Genomic DNA, 26,481 nt, shown 5'->3' with positions numbered 1-26,481 from the left:
ACCGTCCTGGCTGGTCACCCAGGGGTTAGAGGTACCTTGGAGTTGGTGTCACATCGGTTTTGGTGGCCCAAGATCCGACAGGACGTGGTCTCATACATGTCAGCTTGTACCACGTGCGCTAGGGCTAAGACACCCCGCTCCCGTCCTGTTGGCACACTACTTCCTCTTGAGGTAACTAGTAAGCCATGGACGGAAATCTCCATGGATTTCATCACTGATTTGCCCTCATCAGCTGGAAACACAGTCATCTTGGTGATTGTTGATCGTTTTTCTAAAATGTCGCACTTTGTGTCTTTTCCTGCGTTGCCTAACGCTAAGACTCTGGCTCAGGTATTTGTGCAGGAGGTGGTCAGACTTCATGGGGTTCCGTCTGACATCGTGTCTGATAGGGGGTCTCAGTTTGTGGCAAAATTTTGGAGAGCGTTTTGCTCACGGCTGGGAATCAAGTTATCTCATTCTTCGGCGTTTCATCCTCAGTAAAATGGTCAGACTGAGCGTATGAACCAAAATTTGGAACAGTACTTACGCTGCTTTGTCTCTGATAACCAGGAGGAGTGGTCTACCTTTCTTCCTTTGGCTGAGTTTGCCATCAATAATCACCGCCAGGAGTCGTCTGGGGAGTCTCCGTTTTTTTTGTGTTTACGGGCTACATCCTCAATTTTGTACCTTGAGTCAGAGGGGCTCTTCCGGCGTTCCGGAGGAGGACCAGTTAGGAACACAATTGTCATCAGTCTGGAGGAGAGTTAAATAGCGCCTGTTGTGTGTGGGTGCTAGGTACAAACGTGTGGCTGACAGTAGGCGTGTGCCAGGTCCGGACCTGAGTGTGGATGACTGGGTGTGGTTATCCACAAAAAACATAAAACTCAAGATACCGTCCCTTAAATTGGGTCCACGGTTTATTGGTCCATTTAGGGTCACCGCCGTCATTAACCCAGTTGCGTACTGATTGAAGCTCCCTACGGTGTATAAGATACACAACGTGTTCTGTTGTGAATTCTGTTGTGGGTTCTGCTCTTAGGCTCCCTCCGGTGGTTATAAGTGATAGTGCTGCTGTTTGTCCTTCACAACAGTCATCAGCTGCTTCCACTTTGGACGGGGCTATTTAGTCTGGCTCCTTCCTTTATTGAGTGCCAGTTGTCCATTGTTTTCTAGGGATCCACATCTCTGCTTGGTTTCTCCTTCTGGATTGTCCAAATCATCAAAGATAAGTCCTGGCTCTGTTTTTGCAGTCCACATGCGGTGGACTTAATAGTTCTGTGAATTGCTATGTTTTTTCTTGTCCAGCTTTGTCTGTGTTAAGATTTACTCAGCCAAGTTGGAAGCTCTGGAGTCACAGAGTTACCCTCCATGCCTTTAGTTAGGTGTGGAGATTTTTGTATTCTCTGTGGTGGATTTTGTAGTATTTTTTATACTGACCGCATAGTACTCTTTCCTGTCTTTTCTTTCTAGGTAGCGTGGTGTTATGATTTTCCCAATGGCAGGGAAATCAAAATAACAACGGACTAGCTCTCGGGTGATGGGAACTAAAGTGACCGTGACCTGAACCTGACACGACACTGGAAGTAGCCGGGGAGTGTTTCCTACGATGCCCTAGACACCACGCGCCAGCCGGAGATCTAACTACCCCTATCAGAGGAATATACAGGCCTGCCTTACCTCCAGAGATGAACCCCAAAAGGAGATAGTAGCCCCCCACAGATATTGACGGTGAGTCAAGAGGAAAAGACATACGTAGGATGAACAGCAGATTTAGCACAGTGAGGTCCGCTTACTAGATAGCAGAAGTACAGGAAAGAGTCACTTCACGGTCAACTTCAAAACACTACTCAAAAACACCATCCTGAAATTACTTTAGAACTCCAGTGACAACTCATGCCACTGGAGTGGCAATTCCAGTCCACGAGAGCTTCCAGCTACAGAGAGTCACATTGCAAATAGCTGGACAAAAATAGAATAAACTAGAAACAAAATTCAACTTAGCTGAACAGGATCTTGAGGCAGGAGAATGCAACAGAATGCTACTGATACATTGTTGGCCGGCATCAGACCAGCAGCCAAGCAGCCTTAAATAGGAAACTCCCCTAATGGGTGTCAACAGGTGATCAAGGATAGAAGAAGGCAAATAAGTGGCACTACCATAAAACACTACCGGGGGAGCCCACAAACAGAATTCACAACAGCGTGGCCTCCTTTGCTAAATTCTGTTTTCAGTCTGCGTTTGTAATTTCCCTCTCCTCTCACAGTCAATATTTGTGGGGGGCTGCCTTTCCTTTGGGAATTTTCTCTGAGGCAAGATAGTATTCCTGTTTCTTTCTTTAGGTGTAATTAGTCCTCCGGCCGTGACGAGGTGTCTAGGGAGTGACAGGAACATCCCACGGCTACTTCTAGTTGATGTGTTAAGTTCAGGGTCTGCGGTCAGTATAGAGGCCACCTACTCCAGAGCTCGTCCATGCTGCTCCTAGGCCACCAGTTCATAACAGTACAACTGGCCAACAATGAGTTAACCGCATCTCAAAAGAAGGGAAAGAAAGTGCTGAGCCATTTTTTTTTCTGTACTCTGTTGTGGTTTTTTTTCCCTCTTCACTTCTGTGTGGCTCAGGAGTTAGGCGTTGACATGGATGTTCAGGGACTTGCTTCTCGGGTGGATCAACTTGCTGCTAGAGTACAGGGTATTTCTGATTATATCATGCAGACTCCTGTTTTAGAGCCTCGAATTCCTACCCCCGATCTGTTCTTCGGGGACAGGTCCAAATTTTTGAGCTTTAAAAATAACTGTAAACGGTTTTTTGCTCTTAAGCCCCGTTCCTCTAGTGATCCCATCCAGCAGGTAAAAATTGTCATTTCTCTGTTGCGTGGTGACCCGCAGGATTGGGCATTTTCCCTGAAATCTGGGAATCCGGCCTTGCTTAATGTAGACACCTTTTTTCAGGCGCTTGGGTTATTGTATGATGAACCTAACTCTGTAGAGCATGCTGAGAAAACACTTTTGGCCCTGTGTCAGGGTCAGGAAGCGGCAGAATTATACTGCCAGAAATTTAGAAAATGGTCTGTGCTCACTAAATGGAATGAGGATGCTCTGGCAGCAATTTTCAGAAAGGGTCTTTCTGAAGCCCATAAGGATGTTATGGTGGGGTTCCCCACGCCTGTTGGTTTGAGCGAATCTATCTCTCAGGCCATTCAGATTGATCGGCACCTGCGCGAACGCAAAGTGGTGCACCGTATGGCAGCGTCCTCTGAGCAGAGACCTGAGCCTATGCAATGTGATAGGATTTTGTCTAGAGCGGAACGCCAAGGATTCAGACGTCAGAATAGGTTGTGCTTTTACTGCGGCGATTTTGCTCATGTTATTTCTGATTGCCCTAAACGTGCCAAGAGAATCGCTAATTCCATTACTATCAGTACTGTACAACCTAAATTTCTGTTATCTGTGACCCTGATCTGCTCATTATCGTCATTCTCTGTCATGGCATTTGTGGATTCAGGCGCCGCTTTAAATTTATTGGACTTAGAATTTGCCAGACGTTGTGGTTTTTCCTTACAGCCTTTGCGGAGCCCTATCCCTTTGAGGGGGATTGATGCTACACCATTGGCTAAAAATAAACCTCATTTTTGGACACAGTTAACCATGTGCATGGTGCCAGCCCATCAGGAAGATTGTCGCTTCCTGGTGTTACATAATTTGCATGATGCTGTTGTGCTGGGGTTTCCATGGTTACAGGTACATAATCCGGTGTTGGATTGGAAATCTATGTCTGTGACTAGTTGGGGTTGTCAGGGGGTTCACGATGACGTTCCTCTGATGTCAATTTCCTCCTCCCCCTCTTCTGAAATTCCTGAGTTTCTGTCAGATTTCCAGGATGTTTTCGATGAGCCCAAGTCCAGTTCCCTTCCACCGCATAGGGACTGTGATTGTGCTATTGATTTGATTCCAGGCTGTAAGTTTCCTAAGGGCCGACTTTTCAACCTGTCTGTGCCTGAACATGCCGCCATGCGGAGCTATGTAAGGGAGTCTTTGGAGAAGGGGCATATTCGGCCATCTTCTTCTCCATTGGGAGCACGTTTTTTTTTTGTTGCCAAGAAGGATGGCTCCTTGAGACCCTGTATTGATTATCGCCTCTTGAATAAGATCACGGTCAAATTCCAATACCCTTTGCCTTTGCTTTCTGATTTGTTTGCCAGAATTAAGGGGGCTAGTTGGTTTACTAAGATTGACCTTCGAGGGGCATATAATCTGGTTCGTATTAAGCAGGGTGACGAATGAAAAACTGCGTTTAATACGCCCGAGGGCCATTTTGAGTATCTTGTGATGCCATTCGGACTCTCTAATGCCCCATCTGTGTTTCAGTCCTTCATGCATGATATTTTTCGGAATTATCTTGATAAATTCATGATTGTATATTTGGATGATATTTTGATTTTTTCAGATGATTGGGAGTCTCATGTGAAACAAGTTAGGATGGTATTTCAGGTCCTTCGTGACAATGCCTTGTTTGTGAAGGGGTCTAAGTGCCTCTTTGGTGTACAGAAGGTTTCTTTTTTGGGCTTCATTTTTTCTCCATCATCTATAGAAATGGATCCGGCTAAGGTTCAGGCCATTCATGATTGGATCCAGCCCACATCCGTGAAGAGCCTTCAGAAATTTTTGAGCTTTGCTAATTTTTATCGCCAACTTCTCCAGTGTGGTTAAACCCCTGACCGATTTGACGAGGAAGGGCGCTGATGTAGCTAATTGGTCCTCTGAGGCCGTTTCTGCCTTTCAGGAGCTTAAGCGCCGATTTACTTCTGCCCCTGTGTTGCATCAGCCGGATGTTTCTCTTCCTTTTCAGGTTGAGGTTGATGCTTCTGAGATTGGGGCAGGGGCCGTTTTGTCTCGGAGGAATTCTGATGGTTCCTTGATGAAACCGTGTGCCTTCTTTTCTCGAAAGTTTTCGCCTGCGGAACGCAATTATGATGTCGGCAATCGTGAGTTGTTGGCTATGAAGTGGGCATTTGAGGAGTGGCGACATTGGCTTGAGGGGGCCGAGCACCGTATTGTGGTCTTGACCGATCATAAGAATCTGATTTACCTCGAGTCTGCCAAACGGCTGAATCCTAGACAGGCCCGATGGTCCATGTTTTTCTCCCGTTTTGATTTTGTTGTCTCGTATCTTCCAGGTTCTAAGAATGTTAAGGCTGATGCCCTCTCTAGGAGTTTCTTGCCTGATTCCCCAGGGATTCTTGAGCCGGTTGGTATTCTTAAGGAGGGGGTGATTCTTTCTGCCATCTCCCCTAATTTGCGACGGGCTCTTCAGGAGTTTCAGGCTGATAAACCTGATCGCTGTCCAGCGGGGAAACTGTTTGTTCCTGACAGATGGACTAGTAAAGTGATTTCTGAGGTTCACTGTTCTGTGTTGGCTGGCCATCCTGGGATTTTTGGTACCAGAGATTCGGTTAGTAGGTCCTTTTGGTGGCCTTCTTTGTCACGGGATGTGCGTTCTTTTGTGCAGTCCTGTGGGACTTGTGCGCGGGCCAAACCTTGCTGCTCCCGCGCCAGTGGGTTGCTTTTGCCTTTGCCGGTCCCTGAGAGGCCTTGGACGCATATTTCTATGGATTTTATTTCGGATCTTCCTGTTTCCCAGAGGATGTCTGTTATCTGGGTGGTCTGTGACCGGTTTTCTAAGATGGTTCATTTGGTACCTTTGCCTAAGTTGCCTTCCTCTTCTGAGTTTGTTCCGTTGTTTTTTCAGCATGTGGTTCGTTTGCATGGCATTCCAGAGAATATTGTGTCCGATAGAGGTTTCCAGTTTGTTTCTAGGTTTTGGCGGTCCTTTTGTGCTAAGCTGGGCATTGATTTGTCTTTTTCTTCCGCATTTCATCCTCAGACAAACGGCCAAACCGAGCGAACTAACCAGACTTTGGAAACTTATTTGAGATGCTTTGTGTCTGCCGATCAGGATGATTGGATGGCTTTTTTGCCATTGGCCGAGTTTGCCCTTAATAATCGGGCTAGTTCTGCTACCTTGGTGTCACCATTTTTTTGTAATTCTGGGTTTCATCCTCGTTTTTCTTCAGGGCAGGTTGAGTCTTCTGATTGTCCTGGGGTGGACTCTGTGGTTGACAGGTTGCAGCAGATTTGGGCTCATGTGGTGAACAATTTGGTGTTGTCTCAGGAGGAGGCTCAGCGTTTTGCCAACCGTCGTCGCCGTGTGGGTTCCCGGCTTCGGGTTGGGGATTTGGTCTGGTTGTCTTCTCGTCATGTTCCTATGAAGGTTTCTTCCCCGAAGTTCAAGCCTCGGTTTATTGGTCCTTATAGGATTTCTGAGATTATCAATCCAGTGTCTTTTCGTTTGGCCCTTCCAGCCTCTTTTTCCATCCATAATGTTTTTCATAGATCTTTGTTGCGGAAATATGTGGTGCCCGTGGTTCCCTCTGTTGATCCTCCTTCCCCGGTGTTGATTGATGGGGAGTTGGAGTATGTTGTGGAGAAGATCTTGGATTCTCGTTTTTCTAGACGGAGGCTTCAGTATCTTGTCAAGTGGAAGGGTTATGGCCAGGAGGATAATTCTTGGGTTGTTGCCTCCGATGTTCATGCTGACGATTTGGTTCGTGCCTTCCATTTGGCTCGTCCGGATCGGCCTGGGGGCTCTGGTGAGGGTTCGGTGACCCCTCCTCAAGGGGGGGGGTACTGTTGTGAATTCTGTTGTGGGTTCTGCTCTTAGGCTCCCTCCGGTGGTTATAAGTGGTAGTGCTGCTGTTTGTCCTTCACAACAGTCATCAGCTGCTTCCACTTTGGATGGGGCTATATAGTCTGGCTCCTTCCTTTATTGAGTGCCAGTTGTCCATTGTTTTCTAGGGAGCCACATCTCTGCTTGGTTTCTCCTTCTGGATTGTCCAAATCATCAAAGATAAGTCCTGGCTCTGTTTTTGCAGTCCACATGCGGTGGACTTAATAGTTCTGTGAATTGCTATGTTTTTTCTTGTCCAGCTTTGTCTGTGTTAAGATTTACTCAGCCAAGTTGGAAGCTCTGGAGTCAGAGTTACCCTCCATGCCTTTAGTTAGGTGTGGAGATTTTTGTATTCTCTGTGGTGGATTTTGTAGTATTTTTTTATACTGACCGCATAGTACTCTTTCCTGTCTTTTCTTTCTTGGTAGCGTGGCCTCCTTTACTAAATTCTGTTTTCAGTCTGCGTTTGTAATTTCCCTCTCCTCTCACAGTCAATATTTGTGGGGGGCTGTCTTTCCTTTGGGAATTTTCTGAGGCAAGATAGTATTCCTGTTTCTTTCTTTAGGTGTAATTAGTCCTCCGGCCGTGACGAGGTGTCTAGGGAGTGACAGGAACATCCCACGGCTACTTCTAGTTGATGTGTTAAGTTCAGGGTCTGCGGTCAGTATAGAGGCCACCTACTCCAGAGCTCGTCCATGCTGCTCCTAGGCCACCAGTTCATAACAGTGTTCCACAGGTCTCTTCTAAAGAAGGTGGTGGGTGTTGTGAATTTGCTTTTTGCTCCCTCTAGTGGTTACTAGTTTTTTGACTCTGGTTTTTCTGTCATTCCTTTTATCCGCACCTGGGTCGTTAGTTAGGGGTGTTGCTATATATGCTCCCTGGACCTTCAGTTCAATGCCTGGCAACGTAGTTATCAGAGCTAGTCTGCTGTGCTCTTGTCTACTGATCCTGGTTCCAGTTATATCAGCTAAGTCTGCCTTTTGCTTTTTGCTATTTGTTTTGGTTTTGTATTTTTGTCCAGCTTGTTCCAAATATATATCCTGACCTTTGCTGGAAGCTCTAGGGGGCTGGTGTTCTCCCCCCGGACCGTTAGACGGTTCGGGGGTTCTTGAATTTCCAGTGTGGATTTTGATAGGGTTTTTGTTGACCATATAAGTTACCTTTCTTTATTCTGCTATCAGTAAGCGGGCCTCTCTGTGCTAAACCTGGTTCATTTCTGTGTTTGTCATTTCCTCTTACCTCACCGTCATTATTTGTGGGGGGCTTCTATCCAGCTTTGGGGTCCCCTTCTCTGGAGGCAAGAAAGGTCTTTGTTTTCCTCTACTAGGGGTAGCTAGATTCTCCGGCTGGCGCGTGTCATCTAGAATCAACGTAGGAATGATCCCCGGCTACTTCTAGTGTTGGCGTTAGGAGTAGATATATGGTCAACCCAGTTACCACTGCCCTATGAGCTGGATTTTTGTATTCTGCAGACTTCCACGTTCCTCTGAGACCCTCGCCATTGGGGTCATAACAGGTGGGTTCTGTGGATGCGGCGCCTATGCCACCTCCAGTCTTGGTGGATGGTAATTTGGAGTTTGAAGTCTCCAAGGTGGTTGACTCTCGTGTAGTGCATCGCACTTTACAGTACTTGGTACACTAGCGTGGTTATGGGCCTGAGGAGAGGTCCTGGGTACCAGCCTCGGACGTTCATGCTGACCGGCTGGTCAGGTTGTTTCACCACCGTCATCCGGACAAGCCGGGTCCTATAAGCCGTGAGGGCCCTGGGGTCCCTCGTAGAAGGCGGGGCACTGTCATGTCGGACCCTGTTCAGACCAGGTCGTCCGACAGACAGCGGTAATTCCGCTTTTGACCACTATTGACTCATTGGCGTCTGCTAGATTTTGTCTAGCTGTTCCGGGGTTAATTTACCTGATCCTCGGATTGGAAGCTGGGCCATTTCCATGGCCTTTAAATAGTTCTCCTGATCATTGGGCGTCGCCGATTATAGCTTCTGTCTTGCGTTGTTATCTCGGTCTGGAGTGGAGAGCTGGTGGTTGGAGATTCGTTGCTGGTGGTGTATATTCCTTCGTCTTATTTACTCCTTCCTATATTTGTGTTTATTTTGCCCTGCACATTTATAGTGTATTCCTGAGTGTCTGCGGCATGGTGTATATTTTCCTTTATCCTTGTCTGTGCTAACTGTGGGTATTTAAGTATTACATCTTCACTGGGTGGTGGGTGGAGGTTTCAGCCTAGGGCTGAGCTCAGGAGTTAGGGTGAGGTTCGAGGCCTGAACATGCACACCATCAGTGTAAACTTCAGGTAGAGGGTCAGTCAGGATTTCCCTAGTCTTAGGGAAATTTCAGGAGCCCGGGTTATTAGCTCTCGCTCACCAAGTCTCTCGCTGACACCCACACAAACACTTTCCAAGAAGTAATACTCAGGTAAGAATAATGTCAGAAATTCTTACAGACCACAGTAGAACCAGAGATGTATAGCTCCTCTCTTTCTTTCTTTAGTTTGGACAAAAGGTAACCACCTCCAGGATCAGGAAGCAGCACAGAGGACTGAAGGCAGCTGGAAGTGATGAGGCAGAGCACCGAGTAAACGAGCAGCAGCAGGAACTCCAGAAGCAAGCCAGGAGGAAGCTCAGAAGCCAACAGCAAACAAAATACTCAGACAAGCAGTGTTTCCCGACCTGGACTTAAATAACAGAACTGACAGGAGGTTCAAGGACAAGGCGAAGTACCAGACTCCATCCTGGATGAGGGCAAAACAGGCTCCATGAAACATCCAGAAAACGTACAAAACCCTTGCACAGTACTATATAAGTGTGTATATATGCGTGTGTATTGTGACAGAGTCACTGATGAAGTGATGGAGGGGAGATACGTGTCTCTGCGCATGATGACGTCAGTGATGTAAAGTAGTTTCCTCCAGCACAATACGTGTTGAGAGGATTAAATGAGTTATGACATGGGCTGCTTTTAGTGGACCTCCATAGAGCGGGTGGGAGGGGGTCCACCATATCTCCACCTGCAGAGTCCTGACAGGACCTGTGTGATGTCAGGATCATGTGATCAGTCACATGATGGAGGAGTCACAAGGTCAAGGCTTAATGGTCGAAGACCAGAGCTTTCAGTGTTCAGTTTGGGCCTGGATAAGGAATGCTCCAGGAAAGTGTTGCTTGGACTGGTGAACCTGAACAGTGTGTGTTCTCCCAGCCATGAGCGGGAGGAACCCCGTTCACAGGACTGTTTGTTCTGCCACCATTTTGTTTTGTTTTCCTGTTTCACCCAGAGGGCTGTATTTTCTTTGCTACACCTTAGTTCATGCTGCCTGGAATACACAAATGGATGTTCTTAAATCCGGAGTGTACCCGTGTCTACCTCCGTGTGCAGCCGAGTGAGGTGCTCTACTACAGTCGCGTGTGGAACGCGGACAGGTGAATATGTAATACTTACCTGCTCCCGGCGTCCCGCTCCTTCCCCCGGACAGCTGGTCTTCGGTGCCGCAGCCTCTTCCTCTATCAGCGGTCACCATTACCGCTCATTAGAGAAATGAATATGCGGCTCCACCCCTATGGGAGTGGAGTCCTTATTCATTTCTCTAATGAGCGGTCCCACGTGACCGCTGAACAGGGGAAGAGCTGCGGCACCTGGAGACCGTGGGACTGCAGGGACAGCACCAGGAGCCCCGGAAGCAGGTAAGTATGCCTCAGCGCCCTCTCCCCCTCACCCGCCGACCCTGCCGCCGACCGTGACTCGAGTATAAGCCGAGAGGGGCACTTTCAGCCCAAAAATTTGGGCTGAAAATCTCGGCTTATACTCGAGTATATACGGTAAATACAAACTTTATTAAAGTATAAATACAAAACAGGTCAAAAGTGACAGTAAAGGGTTAAAATCGGCTACACAGCCGTGATTGCATGGTGAGGGAACGACACGGCACTTATAATCCAGCAGGTGGAGTAGATCATAGTGCAATGCTGAAACCTAGGTAATTAGCCCTCCCAAGTGAAGTATAACCCAGCCATGGGGGTCAAACCAGAGGGAGAACAACAGCAAAATCAAAGCATAAATACAGTTAACATACCATATAAAAATAGATGCTGGACAAAGGGCCCCGGCGTCCCCAGACCTCCCGAAGCACGTTTAGGATAAACCTTCCTCAAGGGAGGCATGTTTTTGGTGTGTCCTGCACATCCTATATATTTGGCTTCTTTCAAGTATGGTAAAATGAGGTTGTTTTATTATTTCCTCAGAAGCCATGTATGTTTTCCATGCTTCTATCTATCTATCTATCTATCTATCTATCTATCTATCTATATGTATATATATATATTTACTATATTCAGCATAAATGAGTACACCCATTTGAAAATTAAGATTTTACTCAATATCTCACTGAATACATGAATAATTTCCAAAACTTTGACAAGACTGAGTTTCATATAACATTTTTTTAACATATACTATGAAAGTAAGGTTAATAATATAGCTTTCAAAATTTTTCTCAATTGATTTTTCTAAATGTATGGTTCCTACATTGAAACATGATGGTAGTAGTTTCATTATGTGGAGCTGCATGAGTGCTGCTGGTGTCAGGGAGCTACACTTCATTGATGGCATCATGAATTCACAGATGTACTGCTTTATATCGAAAGAGAAGATGCTACCATCACTCCCTTGAAAGACGTTCACTTTTCCAACATGACATTGAACCAAAACACACATCTGTTGCATGTTTTAAGAACAGCATGGAAGTGATTCAGTGGCAAATTATGTCTCCTGAGTTGAACCCAATCGAACACCTATGGAGAATTCTGTGGAGACAAGTTGACCATCACTCTCCATCCAGGCTCTAAAAAGAAGTTATTGAAGAATGGAAAAAGATTGATTTTGCAATATGTCACCGACTCACCACCTTGTTCATTCTAGGCCTGGAAGACTGGAAGACTTGGTACTGTCCTTAAAAATCATGGAGGTCAAAATACTAGATGTAGTAGATTTTGATTTGGGGTATTCATTTTTACAACTTATTTGAATAAAACAGAAGATTTTGTAATGGAAGTTAGATTATTAACCTTACTTTTGTGTTATGGATTGCAAAAAAGTTCTCTGAAACTCACTATTTTGGAAACTGTTCTATTGTTCAGTGAGATATTGATTAAAATCTTACATTTCAAAGGGGATGTACTTATTTATGCCCAGCGTAACACCAGCTTAAAAAATTATTTTAAAATCCGAAATGTTTTCCTATTGAAATGTATGTTCAGTGAATGCACTCCAATACTTGGTCGGGGCTCCTTTTGCATCAATTACTGCATCAATGCTGCGTGGCATGGAGGCGATCAGCCTGTAGCACTGCTGAGGTGTTGTGGAAGCCCAGGTTGCTTTGATAGCACATTCAGTTCGTCTGCATTGTTGGGTCTCATGTCTCTCGTCTTCTTGATAATACCCCATAGATTCTCTATGGGGTTAAGGTCAGGCGAGTTTGCTGGCCAATCAAGCTCAGTGATATTGTTGTTTTTATACCAGATATTAGTACTTTTGGCAGTATGGACAGGTGCCAAGTCCTGCTGGAGAATGAAATTTCCATCTCCAAAAAGCTTGTCAGCAGAGGGAAGCAGGAAGTACTCTAAAATTTCCTGGTAGACGGCTGCGCTGACTTTGGCCTTGATAAAACACAGTAGACCTACACCAGCAGATGACATGGTTCCCCAAACCATTACTGATTATGAAATCTTCACACTAAACCTCATGCAGCTTGGAATGTGTGCCCCTCCACTCTTCCTATAGACTCTGGGAACTTGATTTCCAAATGAAGTGCAAAATTTACTTTCATCTGAAAACAACACCTTGGAACACCGAGCAACAGTCCAGTTCTTTTTCTCCTTGACCAAGGTAAGACGCTTCTGGCATTGTCTATTGGTCATGAGTGGCTTCACACAAAGAATGCGACAATTGTAGCCCATGTCCTGGATGCGTCTGTGTGTGGTGGCTCTTGAAGCAATGACTCCAGGAGCAGTCCACTCCTTGTGAATCTCCAGTTGCTTGTGCACCTTTTTTTCAACTTTCCATTAATACGCTTTGATACAGCACTTTGAACAGCCAGCTTCTTTAGCAATGACCTATTGTGGCTAGCCCTCCTTGTGGAGTGCGTCAATGACTGCCTTCTGGACATCTATCAATTCAGCAGTCTTTCCCATGATTGTGGAGCCTATTGAAACAGACTAAGGGACCTTTTTAAATGCTTAGGAAGCCTTTGCAGGTGTTTTTGTTAATTATTCTAATTTACTGAGATAATGACTTATGGCTTTTCAATGGCTGTAAGCCATAATCATCAACATTAACAAAAATAAACACTTGAAATAGACCACTCTGTGTCTCATAACTCTATATAATATACGAGTTTCACTTTTTGTATTGACAAACTAAAATAAATAAACTTTTTGATGATATTCTAATTTATTGAGAAGGACATGTGTGTGTGTGTGTGTATATGTGTATGTAAAATATAAGAGAGGGAAGGAAAAATCTTGTAATTATAAAAATCACAGAATCGATAGACATGCTAATAAAATGCAAATGATGAAAAAATGGAAACATCATTTTTAAAACATCGCGATAGCAAGTATCTATTATCAAGTATGAGCCATGCCGCATGTTGCTCATGCTGCTGTGAATAGTGTGTGTGGCCTAAACATCCTACCATGGCCTACAGCACCTCCAGACTTGTCTCCCATTGAGCACATGTAGGACATCATTGGTTGGCAATTGCAAAGGGAGCTGTCAGCAGAGGATCTTGATGATTTGCAAGCCAAAGTGCATTCAGTGTGGCAGAACATTCCTCAGAAAGCCCTTAATAACCTAATTAATACCATGCCAAGACATGTAAGTGCATGTATTTCTGCACATGGCACTTATTCTCAATACTATCTAAAATTAAATGATTTACAAATTTTGTTTCCATTTTTTCATCATCTGCTTACCATTAACATGTCTATCATGCCAGTAATTTCCATAAATTCCTGACTCTTCATTCTTGTGTTGCAATTTCAATACATACACTGCTCAAAAAAATAAAGGGAACACTAAAATCCCACATCCTAGATATCACTGAATGAAATATTCCAGTTATAAATCTTTATTCATTACGTAGTGGAATGTGTTGAATACAATAAAACCTAAAAATGATCAACGTAAATCAAAACTAATACTCACAGAGGTCTGCAGTTGGAATGATGCTCAAAATCAAAGTGGAAAATGAAGTTACAGGCTGATCCAACTTCAGTGGAAATGCCTCAAGATAAGGAAATTATGCTCAGTTGTGTGTGGCCTCCATGTGCCTGTATGATCTCTCTACAACGCCTGGGCATGCTCCTGATGAGGCGGCAGATGGTCTCCTGAGGGATCTCCTCCCAGACCTGGACTGAAGCATCCGCCAACTCCTGGAGAGTCTGTGGTGCAACGTGACGTTGGTGGATGGTGCGAGACATGATGTCCCAGATGTGTTCAATCGGATTCAGGTCTGGGGAACGAGCGGGCCAGTCTATAGCTTTAATGCCTTCATCTTGCAGGAACTGCTGACACACTCCAGCCACATGAGGTCTGGCATTGTCCTGCATTAGGAGGAAGCCAGGGACAACCGCACCAGCATATGGTCTCACAAGGAGTCTGAGGATCTCATCTCGGTACCTAATGGCAGTCAGGCTACCTCTGGCAAGCACCTGGAGTCCTTTGCGTCCCTCCAAAGAAATGCCACCCCACACCATTACTGACCCACTGCCAAACCGGTCACGCTGAAGGATGTTGCAGGCAGCAGATCACCCTCCACGGCATCTCCAGACTCTGTCATGTGCTCAGTGTGAACCTGCTTTCATCTGTGAAGAGCACAGGGCGCAAGTGGTGAATTTGCCAATCCTGGTGTTCTGTGGCAACTGCCAAATGTCCTGCACGGTGTTGGGCTGTGAGCACAACCCCATATGTGGACCTCGGGCACTCAGACCATCCTCATGGAGTCGGTTTTCTGTGGCCTACTGGAGGTCATTTTGCAGGGCTCTGGCAGTGCTCCTCCTGTTCATCCTTGCACAAAGGCTGAGGTAGCGATCCTGCTGCTGGGTTGTTGCCCTCCTACAGCCCCTCCACATCTCCTGGTATACTGGCCTGTCTCCTGGTAGCGCCTCCAGCCTCTGGACACTACGCTGACAGACACAGCAAACCTTCTTGCTACAGCTTGCATTGATGTGCCGTCCTGGATGAGCTGCACTACCTGTGCCACTTGTGGGGGTTGTAGACTTCATCTCATGCCACCACAAGTGTGAAAGCACAACCAACATTCAAAAGTGACCAAAACGTCAGCCAGAAAGCATTAGTAGTGAGATGTGGTATGTGGTCCCCACCTACAGAACCACTCCTTTATTGAGTGTGTCTTAATAATTGCCAATAATTTCCATCTGTTGTCTATTCTATTTGCACAACAGCAGTGTTGCTTTCTAAGTGGACAGTTTGATTTCACGCAAGTTTGGTTTACTTGGAGCTATATTCTGTTGTTTAAGTGTTCCCTTTATTTTTTTGAGTAATGAATATATGTACAGTGAAGAGCAAGAGGGTAACAAAGTTTTGAACTTTTGACTTTCAGGCTCCATGTCTCACCGTCCATTATTGCTTTGATTGATCGACGATTCGACCATCATTTTATAGACAATCATCTTGGTTATCTCATACATAAATGTGCTTTGCAACTATTTAGCATATGACTAGTGATGCAGATTCTTGTCATGCTACTGCATTGTTCCTGTTTTTCTCCGGGTGGTGGAGAAATATTTTTCTTCCTGAATACTGCAAAATACAACCTGTTCTCATGTTCCCTAATAGTTTAGTGTATTATAAGGTTGATTCCCAAGTGAATGGTCATTGGTTCTAATCAAGGAGAAGCCATGAAGACAATTTACCAAGAAAAGAGATACAGCATCATGCAGCTCTTCAATAGCGGTCTCTTGGCCAAGGAAATTGTCAAACTGCATCATGTGAGTGCCCTGACAGTTGGAAGAATACGAAATGATGTCCATCCATCATTCAGAAGCCAAAAGGTGGACATCCAGGCAAAATATCAGAGTCAAGTCGGCTCATCCCGAGGTCTATCAGTTCTCGTGTGACAAACATGGCAGTAGAGGTGGCTCGTATGCTTCATAATAGTGAGATCACAGACGTCGATGCAAGCACCCTGTGACGCACATTACTCAAGTCTGGAATGGTGGCCCGAAAAAAGGTGAAGAAGCCTCAACTTCAATATTGTCATAAGAAGCGTCGGTTCAAGTTTGCAAACCATTACGAAAAGTGGACATTTAAAGATTTGAAACAGGTTATTTGGAGCATCTGCAGCCCCATCTGTTCTTGTCCTAGTTACAGCAACCTCTTCTATAACACTTCAGTCCACTAGTTATTTTCCTGGTTCCCGACTCAGTCTGTCTGCTCTTCTGTTGTTTCACGGTGATCCTACACTATGCAGCGGATTCCTGAATCAGAGCAATCTACACTTTGAGCTATTGGTACATTAGTTCTCATCTAACTGGGCTAAAGTGGTATTTATCATGCACCATCTAGTTGGCTCTTGCATGGCACAACCCCTTATGGGAGAGAAGGGATCACCTAATCTCCAACCTCCAGACTTTCGTAGAGACCTTCCGCAAGGTCTTTATTGAGCCAGGCCGAGTTTCGTCTGCAGCATGCTTTCTCCTCAGACTTCGCCAAGGAAAAGAAATCTCATTGTATGCCCTTGGTTTTTGTACCCTCCGAGCATTCATCCTCCAATCTCGCTTGGAATAAGGAGGCCCTGATAGCCACCTTCTGGGAGGACCAACCTGGGAATATTAAGGATGAACTGTCTGTTCGAGATGTTCCTGCCTGTTTAGATGAACTAGTATCCCTGGCTCATCAATCAACCTCAGATTTCAGGAGCTCTCCAGGGAGGTGATCCAAGAGAAAAAAACCTATGGGCTTGGCTCCTACCTTCCAGAGGCTGATCATGCCATGGACCTCTGCTTTGAAACCCCCTCCAAATCTATGCAAGTTGACCATGGGAAGCTGGCTAAGCATTCAGTAGGTCCGTTGCTCTGAGGGGAGGTGCTTCTACTGCAGTAGTCCTGGACATTTAATTTGCTTCTGTCCTGGGAAGCTGGAAAACTCCAAAGCTTAGGGCCAATAGGTGAGGCTACAATGTATGAGAACTACACCTCACCCCCCCTGACTCTGTCAGTGTCCGTTTCCTGCAGCAACACCCATTTCATTGAGTCGGCCTATCTGGACTCTGATTCCGCAGGAAATTTCATACAACAGGCAATAGTGAACCAGTTTCAGATCCCCATCCAACGTTTTCAGAGTCGTAACATCCGTGGATGGGAGACCTCCATTCCAAGCCGTTCTTTTAGTTTCCAAGCCAGTAGAACTTCGGGTAGAAATATTTTGTATTTGGACAAGATCTCCTTTTATGTACTACCAGCTTTGTCACATTCTCTGCTCCTGAGCCTGCCATGGTTACGAGCGCATGAACCTTGGATTGAAGATATGGAGAGTTACTCCATTGGGGTCAGACCTGTTATGAGAAATTCCTTGTCCCCATCCATGCTGCCTGGCCTCTGGCTACTCCATCAAATTTACCTGGCTTGCCTCCCGCTTATTGGACTTATGCAGACATTTTGGATAAGAAGGAGGCAGAGACGTTACCACCTCACAGGACGTATAACTGCCCTATAGACCTTCTCTCTTGTTCTTCTCCCCATCAAGGCCATATCTACCCTCTGTCCCAGGCAGAGACTCAGCATGTCCAAATATATCAAGGAGAATCTAGCTAGGGGATTTATCCAGAAGTCATCTTTATTGAGATGGAAAGCTCACTCCGTCCCTGTATTGATTATAGGGGCTACCACCAGATTACGATCAAGAATAAGTATCCTCTGCCCATCATCTCAGAGTTTTTTTGATTGTCTCAGATGTTTCAGAGTCTTTACTAAACTTGATCTGCAGGGGTCATATAACCTGATCTGAATATGCTAGGGGACGAATGGAAGACTACCTTTAACACCCAGGACAGCCATTATAAGTATCGTTTAATGCCTTTCGGGCTCAGCAATGCAGCAGCCATCTTCCAAGAACTGGTGAATGATATTTCCCGGGATCTACCCTACTAGTGTGTGATGGTCTGCTTGGACGACATATTGGGGTTTTCTCCTGATCTGCCCACACACAGGAGGGATGTCCAAAATGACCTCAAAGATTGAGGCGGATTGAAAGTAATCCAGTGGTTTCTGGGATTCGCTAATTACTATCTCCAGTTCATACCATATTTTTGGACAGCTCCAATCTCTGCTCTTACCAGCAAGGCTGTTAATCCTAGGGTATGGACTCCAGAGGCTGAAAGCTCCTTTGTCTCCTTAAAATGGGCCTACTCATCAACTACAATGCAGCACAGACCTGACACTAATAAGCAGTTTCTCTTGGAAGTGGATGCCTCTTCCGCTGGGGCCGGTGCCATTCTTACTCAGAAGTCTTTTACCGGACATATGGTGACATGTGGTTTCTTTAACAAAGCCTTTTCAGGTCCTGAACACAATTCAATTACTTGATTAGTGATCAAGAACTGTTGGTAATTAAATTGGCTTTGGAAGAGTGGCGCTTTCTACTTGAAAGAACCGTTTATCCCGTAATTACTTACACTGACCTCAAGAACTTGGCCTACCTGCAGTCCACACAGAGGCTAAATCCTTGTCAAGCCAGGTGGTCATTGTTCTTCACCCTCTTTAATTTTTTTTCTCCATTTCCGGCCAGAAGACAATGTCAAGGCAGATACATTTTCTAGGTCCGTTCTGTCTTCTGACCAAGAGGAAGAGCCTCAATACATCATTGAGTCCTCCAAGATGCTTACGGTCACTCCTGTGAACTTGTCTCAAGTTCCACCCGGGAGGACCTTCGTCACGGAATCAGACAGGAAGCGGGTTCTTCAGTAGGGTCATTGATCTAAATTGGCTGGTCATGCCAGGTAGAAGAAAACAGCTCTTCTCATTTCACGGTATTATTGTTTGCCATCCCTGAGCAAAGGTATTGCGAATTTCATCTCAGCCTGCTCATCCTGTGCCCAGAATAAGAGTCCGAATCAGCTTCTGCCTGGCCTATTACTATCCCTGCTCATACCATCAGCTCCCTGGCAGCATATTGTGATGGACTTCATTACCGATCTTCCAGTATCTGAGGGTTGTACTGTCATCTGGGTAGCTGTCAATCGCTTCTCTAAGATGGCCCACTTTACTCCGTTGTCTGGCCTAACTTCTGCTCCTGTGCTTGCTGATAAGTTCATCCAGCATATCTTCCATCTTCACGGGTTACCTTTCCCTATAGTTTCTGATAGAGGCATCCAGTTCACATAATGGTTCAACCTACCATCTTCAATCCAACGGCCAGGTAGAGCGCGTCAACCAGATCTTAACTAGTTTCCAGCGGCATTTCGTCAATACTCACCACAGTGATTGGGCCCAGGGGCGGATTATAATTAGGTCAATCTGGGCGGTAGCCCAGGGCCCAGTGGTGTGGGGGGGCCCTGGGCTACCGCTCAGATTGCCCGCCGCCATCAGGGCATTACTGCCCTGACTGGCGTATGGGCCCGGTGGGCAGAGGGGGCCCGCATCGGGCCCCGTCTCGTCTGCTCACCGGGCCCCTACCGGCGCTGCGGCAGTTTCACCTACTGACATGCGGGCGCGCGCCCGCACGTCAATAGTTGACAGCCGCCAGCCAATTGGAGGCTGGCGGCTGAAGTCGGCCGCAGGCACAGCGCACACGTCGCCGGCGTCTGACGTCATTGTCAGTTGCTAGGAGGGAGCTCGCCGCTGGAGCGCACAGGTCAGGTGAGGAGAACTCGTTTTTTTTGTTTTTTTTGATAACGGCAATCCGGGGGGCCCGGATGGGCCAGAATGCTGGACACTGTCTGTGGGCAATATGCTGGACACACTGGGGCAGATTGCTGGTGGACACGCTGTCTGGGGGCAATGCTGGAGACACTGGGGCAGATTGCTGGTGGACACGCTGTCTGGGGGCAATGCTGGAGACACTGGGGCAGATTGCTGAACACACTGTCTGGGGGCAATGCTGGACACACTGGGGCAGATTGCTGGTGAACACGCTGTCTGGGGCAATGCTGGAGACAATGGGGCAGATTGCTGGACACACTGGGTGCACTGCTGGACACACTGGGGTAATATGCTGGACACACTGGGGCAGATTGCTGGACACACTGTCTAGGGGCAATGCTGGACACACTGGGGCAGATTGCTGGACACTGGGGCAATATGCTGGACATACTGGGGCAGATTGCTGGACACACAGGGGGTAATATGCTGGACACACTGGGGCAGATTGCTGGACACACTGGACTGGAGGCATGGGCAGAATGTAGATACGGGGTATGATTGGAGACACGGGGCAGAATGAAAGACATGGGGCAGGATTGGATCATGAGGCAGGATGGATACGATGGAGACAGATGGGGCTGGATGGGGAGATCATATGGGGTAGAATGGATACTCATGAGGGCAGGATGCGAGAACATATGGCTGGAGCCAGGAATGAGATAAACGGGGCCAGGATGGGGGATATAATTATTACCATAGGGGCTAATTAAGGGATATTATTACTGCAGTGATGTATTTTTTTTATTTTTTGAGTATACTGTTTTAAATGGGGGGGGGGCCTGTTACTGTGCAGAGTGACACTATGTCGCCATTAAGTAATGTGTTCTGCAAGCGGAGCTTGAGATAACTGTGTTATTTCCTGCAGAGATGAGTCCTGGCTGGAAGAAATGATGGCGGTCTGTGCTGGATGAAAGATGAAGCACTTCACCTAGAGACGTCACTGGTGAGTCAGTGTTACCTATACACTGACACTATACACTGTATACTATATACAGAGCTCCTGTGTATAATGTCACCGGTGTTCACTGTATAACCTCTACACAGACACTGCATACTAAGTACAGATCTCCTGTGAATACTGGCACTGATGGTGATAGTATTGTGGGGTGTTTTTTTTATCACTGATCAGTATTGTAGTATTCAGTCACTATGTGGTGGTAATATGTGGTCTGGTCATGGTGTTGTGGTATTTGTCCCTTGTATGTGCTATTTGGTCACCAAGTGGTGGTAATATGTGGTCTGGTCATGGTGTTGCGGTATTTGTTCCTTGTGTGTGATATTATTCGATTACTGTGGTTGTAATTTATGGCCTGGTCATGGTGCGGTGGTATTTGTTCCTTGTATGTGATATTGGTCATTTTAAAAATTGAAAAATAAATCAAAATATACCTAAATTGTATTGCATATTTTAACAAATATTTAATAGGTTACAGTAGAGTTGGGCCCGGCCATTTTTCTGGAATAATCTGGTTCAGGTATCACATGACCCCCGTCACATGACCCCCCGTCACATGACCGGGGGGGGGCCCACAGTGTCTGAACAGCCCGGGGCACTGGCTACCCTTAATCCACCCCTGATTGGGCCAAACTCCTACCTTGGGCTGAATTCTCTTACAATAACCATATAAGTGAGTCCTGTGCTAAGTCTCCATTTTTAATTGTGTATGGTCAACACCCCAATATTCTATTCCCTGTAGCTACTACCTCTGACATCCCTGTGGCCGAAGCTCTCACCAAGGGCTTCTTTAAAATTTGGTAGGACACCAAGGCCACATTGATGAAGTCTTCAGAATGGGTGAAGAGAGACACAGATGCAGACAAGAAGCGTTTAGACCCTCCTCTGTTTCATCCTGGGGACAAGATTTGGTTTTATTTGAAGTTTTTCCTTCTCAAGATACCTTCGTTCAAGTTGAGTCCTCACTTTATCAGTCCTTTCGAGGTTCTCAAATAGATAAATGCAGCATCCTACAAGCTCAAGCTCACGGCCTATTTATGTATCCCCAACTCATTCCATACAGTATGTCTCTCCTCAAGCCTGTTGTCTTAAACTCCTTCTTCAAGGACCCGGGGACCACTCCTGCTCCAGTTAGCTCTTCGAAGTCAGCTCTTTTAATAGTAGATTGGAAGGGGTTGGGTCCCAAGGAGAGGTTGTGGGAGCCCAAAGAGAATATCCATGCCCCATAAGGGGGGTACTGTTTCACTGGTGTCCCTACGTGATACCCATCCTCCTCTCGCAGTGTCCGTCCATGTGTATCACGGGATCAGTGTTGGTGGACACTGATCCCTTGATACACATGGACGGATACTGGTCCCCTTTTGTCTCCTAGACTCTCTGAATGACCGCTAATTAAGCTCATTCTAAATCTTTACATGTCTATATTTGCATGTTTCGTTCCGCTATGAAAAAGGCTAGTATGTTTTTCTGATGAACTGATCGGATGGGAAATGTGTTGAGAATATTCGGATTTACTGTGAATAAGTGCAATATTGGATCTTGACATGTATTTGATATTTTGTTATTCTGCATCTACCGTCTATTTTTATTACTGGTGTAAAGATTATACAGGACAGCAGTATGGGATATCTTTGGACATTGAGTATATATCTATCGAAGACACTCAGTGTTTTAATAGGGAATCTGAACTTAATGGTTCATGAGAAGTTTTTTTTTGTTATGAAGAATTATATTCTGTCCTTTACCTTGGTGATATCCCTAGGTGTATTGAATGTCCTAAAACATATTTTTTGGATACCATCTTGGTAAATCTACAGACTGTATTGTACTTTGCTGTCTCTGTAAATCTATACACCATATTGTATTTTGCGGCTGGTATTTCTATATTCTATTCTCTTTTCTATAGGGCCATATAGGGCCAGGGAGGGATAGCTGACTGAGCGGGGCACTATTGCACAGGTTAAAGGTGCCAACCTCTGCTGCAGGGTAGTGAGACAATAGTGGCCAATTATGGTAAACCTCTTCTCTTGTTGGAGTGCAGACAGATTAATCTATGGTTCGAGTAATTTTTTAAGTAAAACTCATTTGAATGATTATACTCATTTACATAATTGTAATAAAAGGTATGATTTAACTGCTGATATGGTACTTAGGTCAGTGATTTTTGTTGATTTATTTTGTACTTTCTACCTGATATACGGTCATTTCAATGGCTTGGACACACTTATTATTTAACGCACGTCCACCTTATGGAAGGTGCCTGAGCAACGTGTTCTGTCAGCCAGTCTGCATGCTTGCCAGTGCTCAGGTCCCAAGTGCTTGTATCCCAGTATACTTACACTGTCTACTCGCATTTGCCGTGCCTGCCTATAGTCCAGTTGTTTCTTCCAGTGTATCTGCCGTACCTGCTGTGCCTTCCTGTATACTAGCCATACCTGCCTGCAACTGCCGTGCTTTCCTGTATAGCAGCTGTGCCCGAAAGCACCTGCTGTGCCTTTCTGTATATCAGCCGTGCCTGCCTATACCTGTTGTGCCCACAGGCCGTTCCAGCTCCCTACCCCTTTGGGGGTCAGCGGCTGTGTGTCCGAGGTCTATCCTGGAGTAGCACCTAACGTCTAACCACACCATCAGCTGTTCTTGCGAAGAGTCAGGTGTTCACCTAGTCACACCCCTCCAGGTTCTCCTCGGTCCATGGCACAGTGGTTCCACTACCACGTGTGTTATATTGTATATCACGTCTGTATGAAGATGATGAAAAATGAGTTTAAAGCAGATCGATTTCAGTAAATTCATAAGCCATGTTCAATTTTCTATAAAATATGTACAATCTCCCAAAACTGTGGGAATAAACCTGTGGTCATATTTTGAAAAATTATTACTCTTTGCAACTTAGCAATAACTTTTTCTGTTACTGAGATCTTGTTTGTGGTATAAATAGTATTTTTCAATTGCAGAAATTTGGAATAATAGTGTAGAGGAGTAGATATACAGCAACTGCAAGAAAATATATATAAAAACCTAATTTATTCATTTGCTTTTAAAAATACAAGGTAAAGGATCTGTATGTGTAACATAGTAACTAAGTAGTACACATCAATACATAACTGAACAGTAGAGGAATAATGTCAGTGGATAGTCTTAGTCCGACAAGATAGTGTTTTTTTTCAACCAGCAACCTTCTGTAATCTTTTCTTCTGTTTGTTATAACAATACATTTACAAATCATTTATTATACAGCATCATGTCTAATTAAAATCATGTTTGTCTATATTCTGTTTTGATATTCAGAAAGTTCCAGAAGTTCCAAACTATTCTGCCTTCAAAAAGTGCCATTCCCAATTTACAGATACAGCGGACTACAGAAGGCATGGAAGAAACACTTGGCAAGATGAAAGTGGCATATATGGTAATAGAGAAGTGAAACGAAAGGCGTTTAAACCAACCTGCCCTATCACACCACATCTGTGAAGATAAAACATATTCATATATCGCTATAGAAATTCTATGGAAATTAAGAAAATTGTTACAGCTAATAAAGTGTCACCTTAAAACTTTATGAAACAATGAGCAAATACATTGAATGGGAAGTGTCAATGTCTTCAGAAAATCATTAAAAATGTCTCTATTTTGCTGCAACTCTAGCCCGTTTTCTCTAGTTTTTGCAGCAGTTTGTTTCCTAAATTTAAGAATGGCTGAAAATGTACCTGCCTTCTTTTAATCTTCGTAGGTGTAGGGTTTTCTTATATCTTTGAGAAGGGGAGAGAGATGGATGGTGAGACTACAGATGTCACTGATGGAATGCATTGGTTATGTGGATGTATAGCATGTGACTGCAGCATCCAAATGAAACCAAGACCAGCAAGACCAATGAAGCAACAGTGCAGGAGCAATGGGGAATTAAGTGGTGAGTTGTTATGTCTCACCTGGTGGGATGAATCCTTATTGTCCTTGGCCCAGGCATCTGCATTGGCAGATGATGCAGGTAAAGTGGTAAACGCTGATGGCTGATGAGGAGTAGGGTAGTAGGCCACAGGAGACTCTGGAAAGGTAAGCTGGAGATTCGGGTAATGTAAACCAAAGAAGCAGGGTCAAAATAGCCCTACAGTAGAGTAGATTTGTCAATGAAGCAGAGCCCAGTAAAACAATCCATCAAAGCCCAGCAGAACATCATAGTCAGAGCTAGGTATGTCAGGACCAATCTAGTAGATCCCTGTGAAACAGCATAGTTGGGTATGTCTGGAGGCTCACTAGTAGAGATTGTAGCAGAGCCCAGCTAAACCACTGAGCCCAGTATGTTTTTGGACACTGAATATAGCCTATATAGTGTGGTTGAAAAAAGACACATGTCCATCAAGTTTAACTGAGGGATGAGAAAAGATAAAGGGAATGGGTATAGGTATAGCCATAATGTATGATCTACAGTGGGTACGGAAAGTACTGGCCAAGGAGCTCAAAGACAGAATTGTGGCAAGGCACAGATCTGGCCAAGGTTACAACAGAATTTCTGTAGTGCTCAAGGTTCCTAAGAGCACAGTGGCCTCCATAATCCTTAAATGGAAGAAGTTTGGGACCACTTGAAGTCTTCCTAGACCTGGCCGTCCAGCCAAACTGAGCAATCGTGGAGAAGAGCTTTGATGAGAGAGGTAAAAAAGGACCCCAAGATCTCTTGCTGAGCTCCCGAGATGCAATAGGGAGATGGGAGATAGTTCCACAAAGTCAACTAGCACTGCAGTCTTCCACCAGTTCAGGCCTTTATGGCGGAGTGGCCCGACAGAAGCCTCTCCTCAGTGCAAGACATATGAAAAAAGCCCACATAGAGAAAACACATGAAGGACTCTTAGACTATGAGATTCTCTGGTCTGATGAGATGAAGATAGACCTTTTGGTGATAATTCTAAGTGGTATGTGTGGAGAAAACCAGGCACTGCTCATCACCTGCCCAATGCAATCCCAACAGTGAAACATGGTGGTGGCAGCATCATGCTATGCGGGTGCTTTTCAGCTACAGGGACAGTCCGACTACTTGTCACTGAAGGAAACATCAATGTGGCCAAGTACAGAGATATCCTGGAGGAAAACTTCTTCCAGAGTGCTCTGGACCTCAAAATTGGCCGAAGGTTCACCTAACAAGACAATGACACTAAGCACACAGATAAAATAACAAAGGAGTGGCTTCAGAACAACTCAAAGACTATTCTTGACTGGCCCAGCCAGAGCCCTGACCTAAACCCAATTGAGCATCTCTGGAGAGACCTGAAAATGGCTGTCCACCAACGTTCACCATCCGACCTGACGGAACTGGAGAGGATCTGCAAGGAAGAATGGCAGAGGATCCCCAAATCATTGTTGCATCATTCCCAAAAAGACTCATGCCTGTACTAGCTCAAAAGGGTGCTTCTACTCAATACTGAGCAAAGGGTCTGAATACTTATGACCATGTGGTTTTTCAGTTTTAATTTTTTCATAAATTTGCAAAAATTATTATATTTCTGTTTTTTCAGTCAAGATGGGGTGCAGAGTGTACATTAATGAGAAAAAAATGAACTTTTTTGAATTTACCAAATGGCTGCAGTGAAACAAAGAGTGAAAAATTTAAAGGTTCCTGAATACTTTCCGTACCCACTGTATATGTCCTAGAATAGAAAGTTTTTCCTTCCTGATCCCAAGTGTCTATTGACTGGAGCAACATTCAGAACAAAAGCTTCACACATGTACATAAGTATTTATTTTCTTCTAAAAAAAACCTTTTGAGCACTTCTGGAAGCAATCAACAGTTTCCACTTTGACTAGTTCCTGAAAAAGCCTGTTCCCCAGATTCATAGTTCTCATGGTAAAGAAGCCTTGTCTCATATGGGGATTGAATATTTTTTTTCCACATG

General features: G+C 45.1%; 1 protein-coding gene across 3 annotated transcripts in view; it reads left to right on the top strand.

Moving 5' to 3' along the window:
* Window positions 1-24,243, top strand: part of CFAP95 (cilia and flagella associated protein 95) — a 101,675-nt gene extending 77,432 nt beyond the window's left edge. For 2 of the 3 annotated variants that reach the window (XM_077249070.1, XM_077249069.1), the window contains one exon: window positions 23,891-24,243. In XM_077249070.1, the coding sequence (XP_077105185.1) occupies window positions 23,891-24,023 (133 nt within the window). In that variant the 3' untranslated portion in view covers window positions 24,024-24,243. Of the gene's footprint in view, window positions 1-9,205; window positions 9,504-23,890 lie in introns of those variants that run through there. The other variant, XM_077249071.1, reaches the window with a different exon arrangement.
* Window positions 24,244-26,481: the final 2,238 nt, after the last annotated feature.

Source organism: Ranitomeya variabilis, chromosome 1 (assembly GCF_051348905.1).
Source record: "Ranitomeya variabilis isolate aRanVar5 chromosome 1, aRanVar5.hap1, whole genome shotgun sequence".
In the NCBI taxonomy this organism is placed as follows: domain Eukaryota; kingdom Metazoa; phylum Chordata; class Amphibia; order Anura; family Dendrobatidae; genus Ranitomeya; species Ranitomeya variabilis.
The sequence above is the reverse complement of the archived record's forward strand: the minus strand, read 5'-3'. Positions and strand labels throughout refer to the sequence as shown.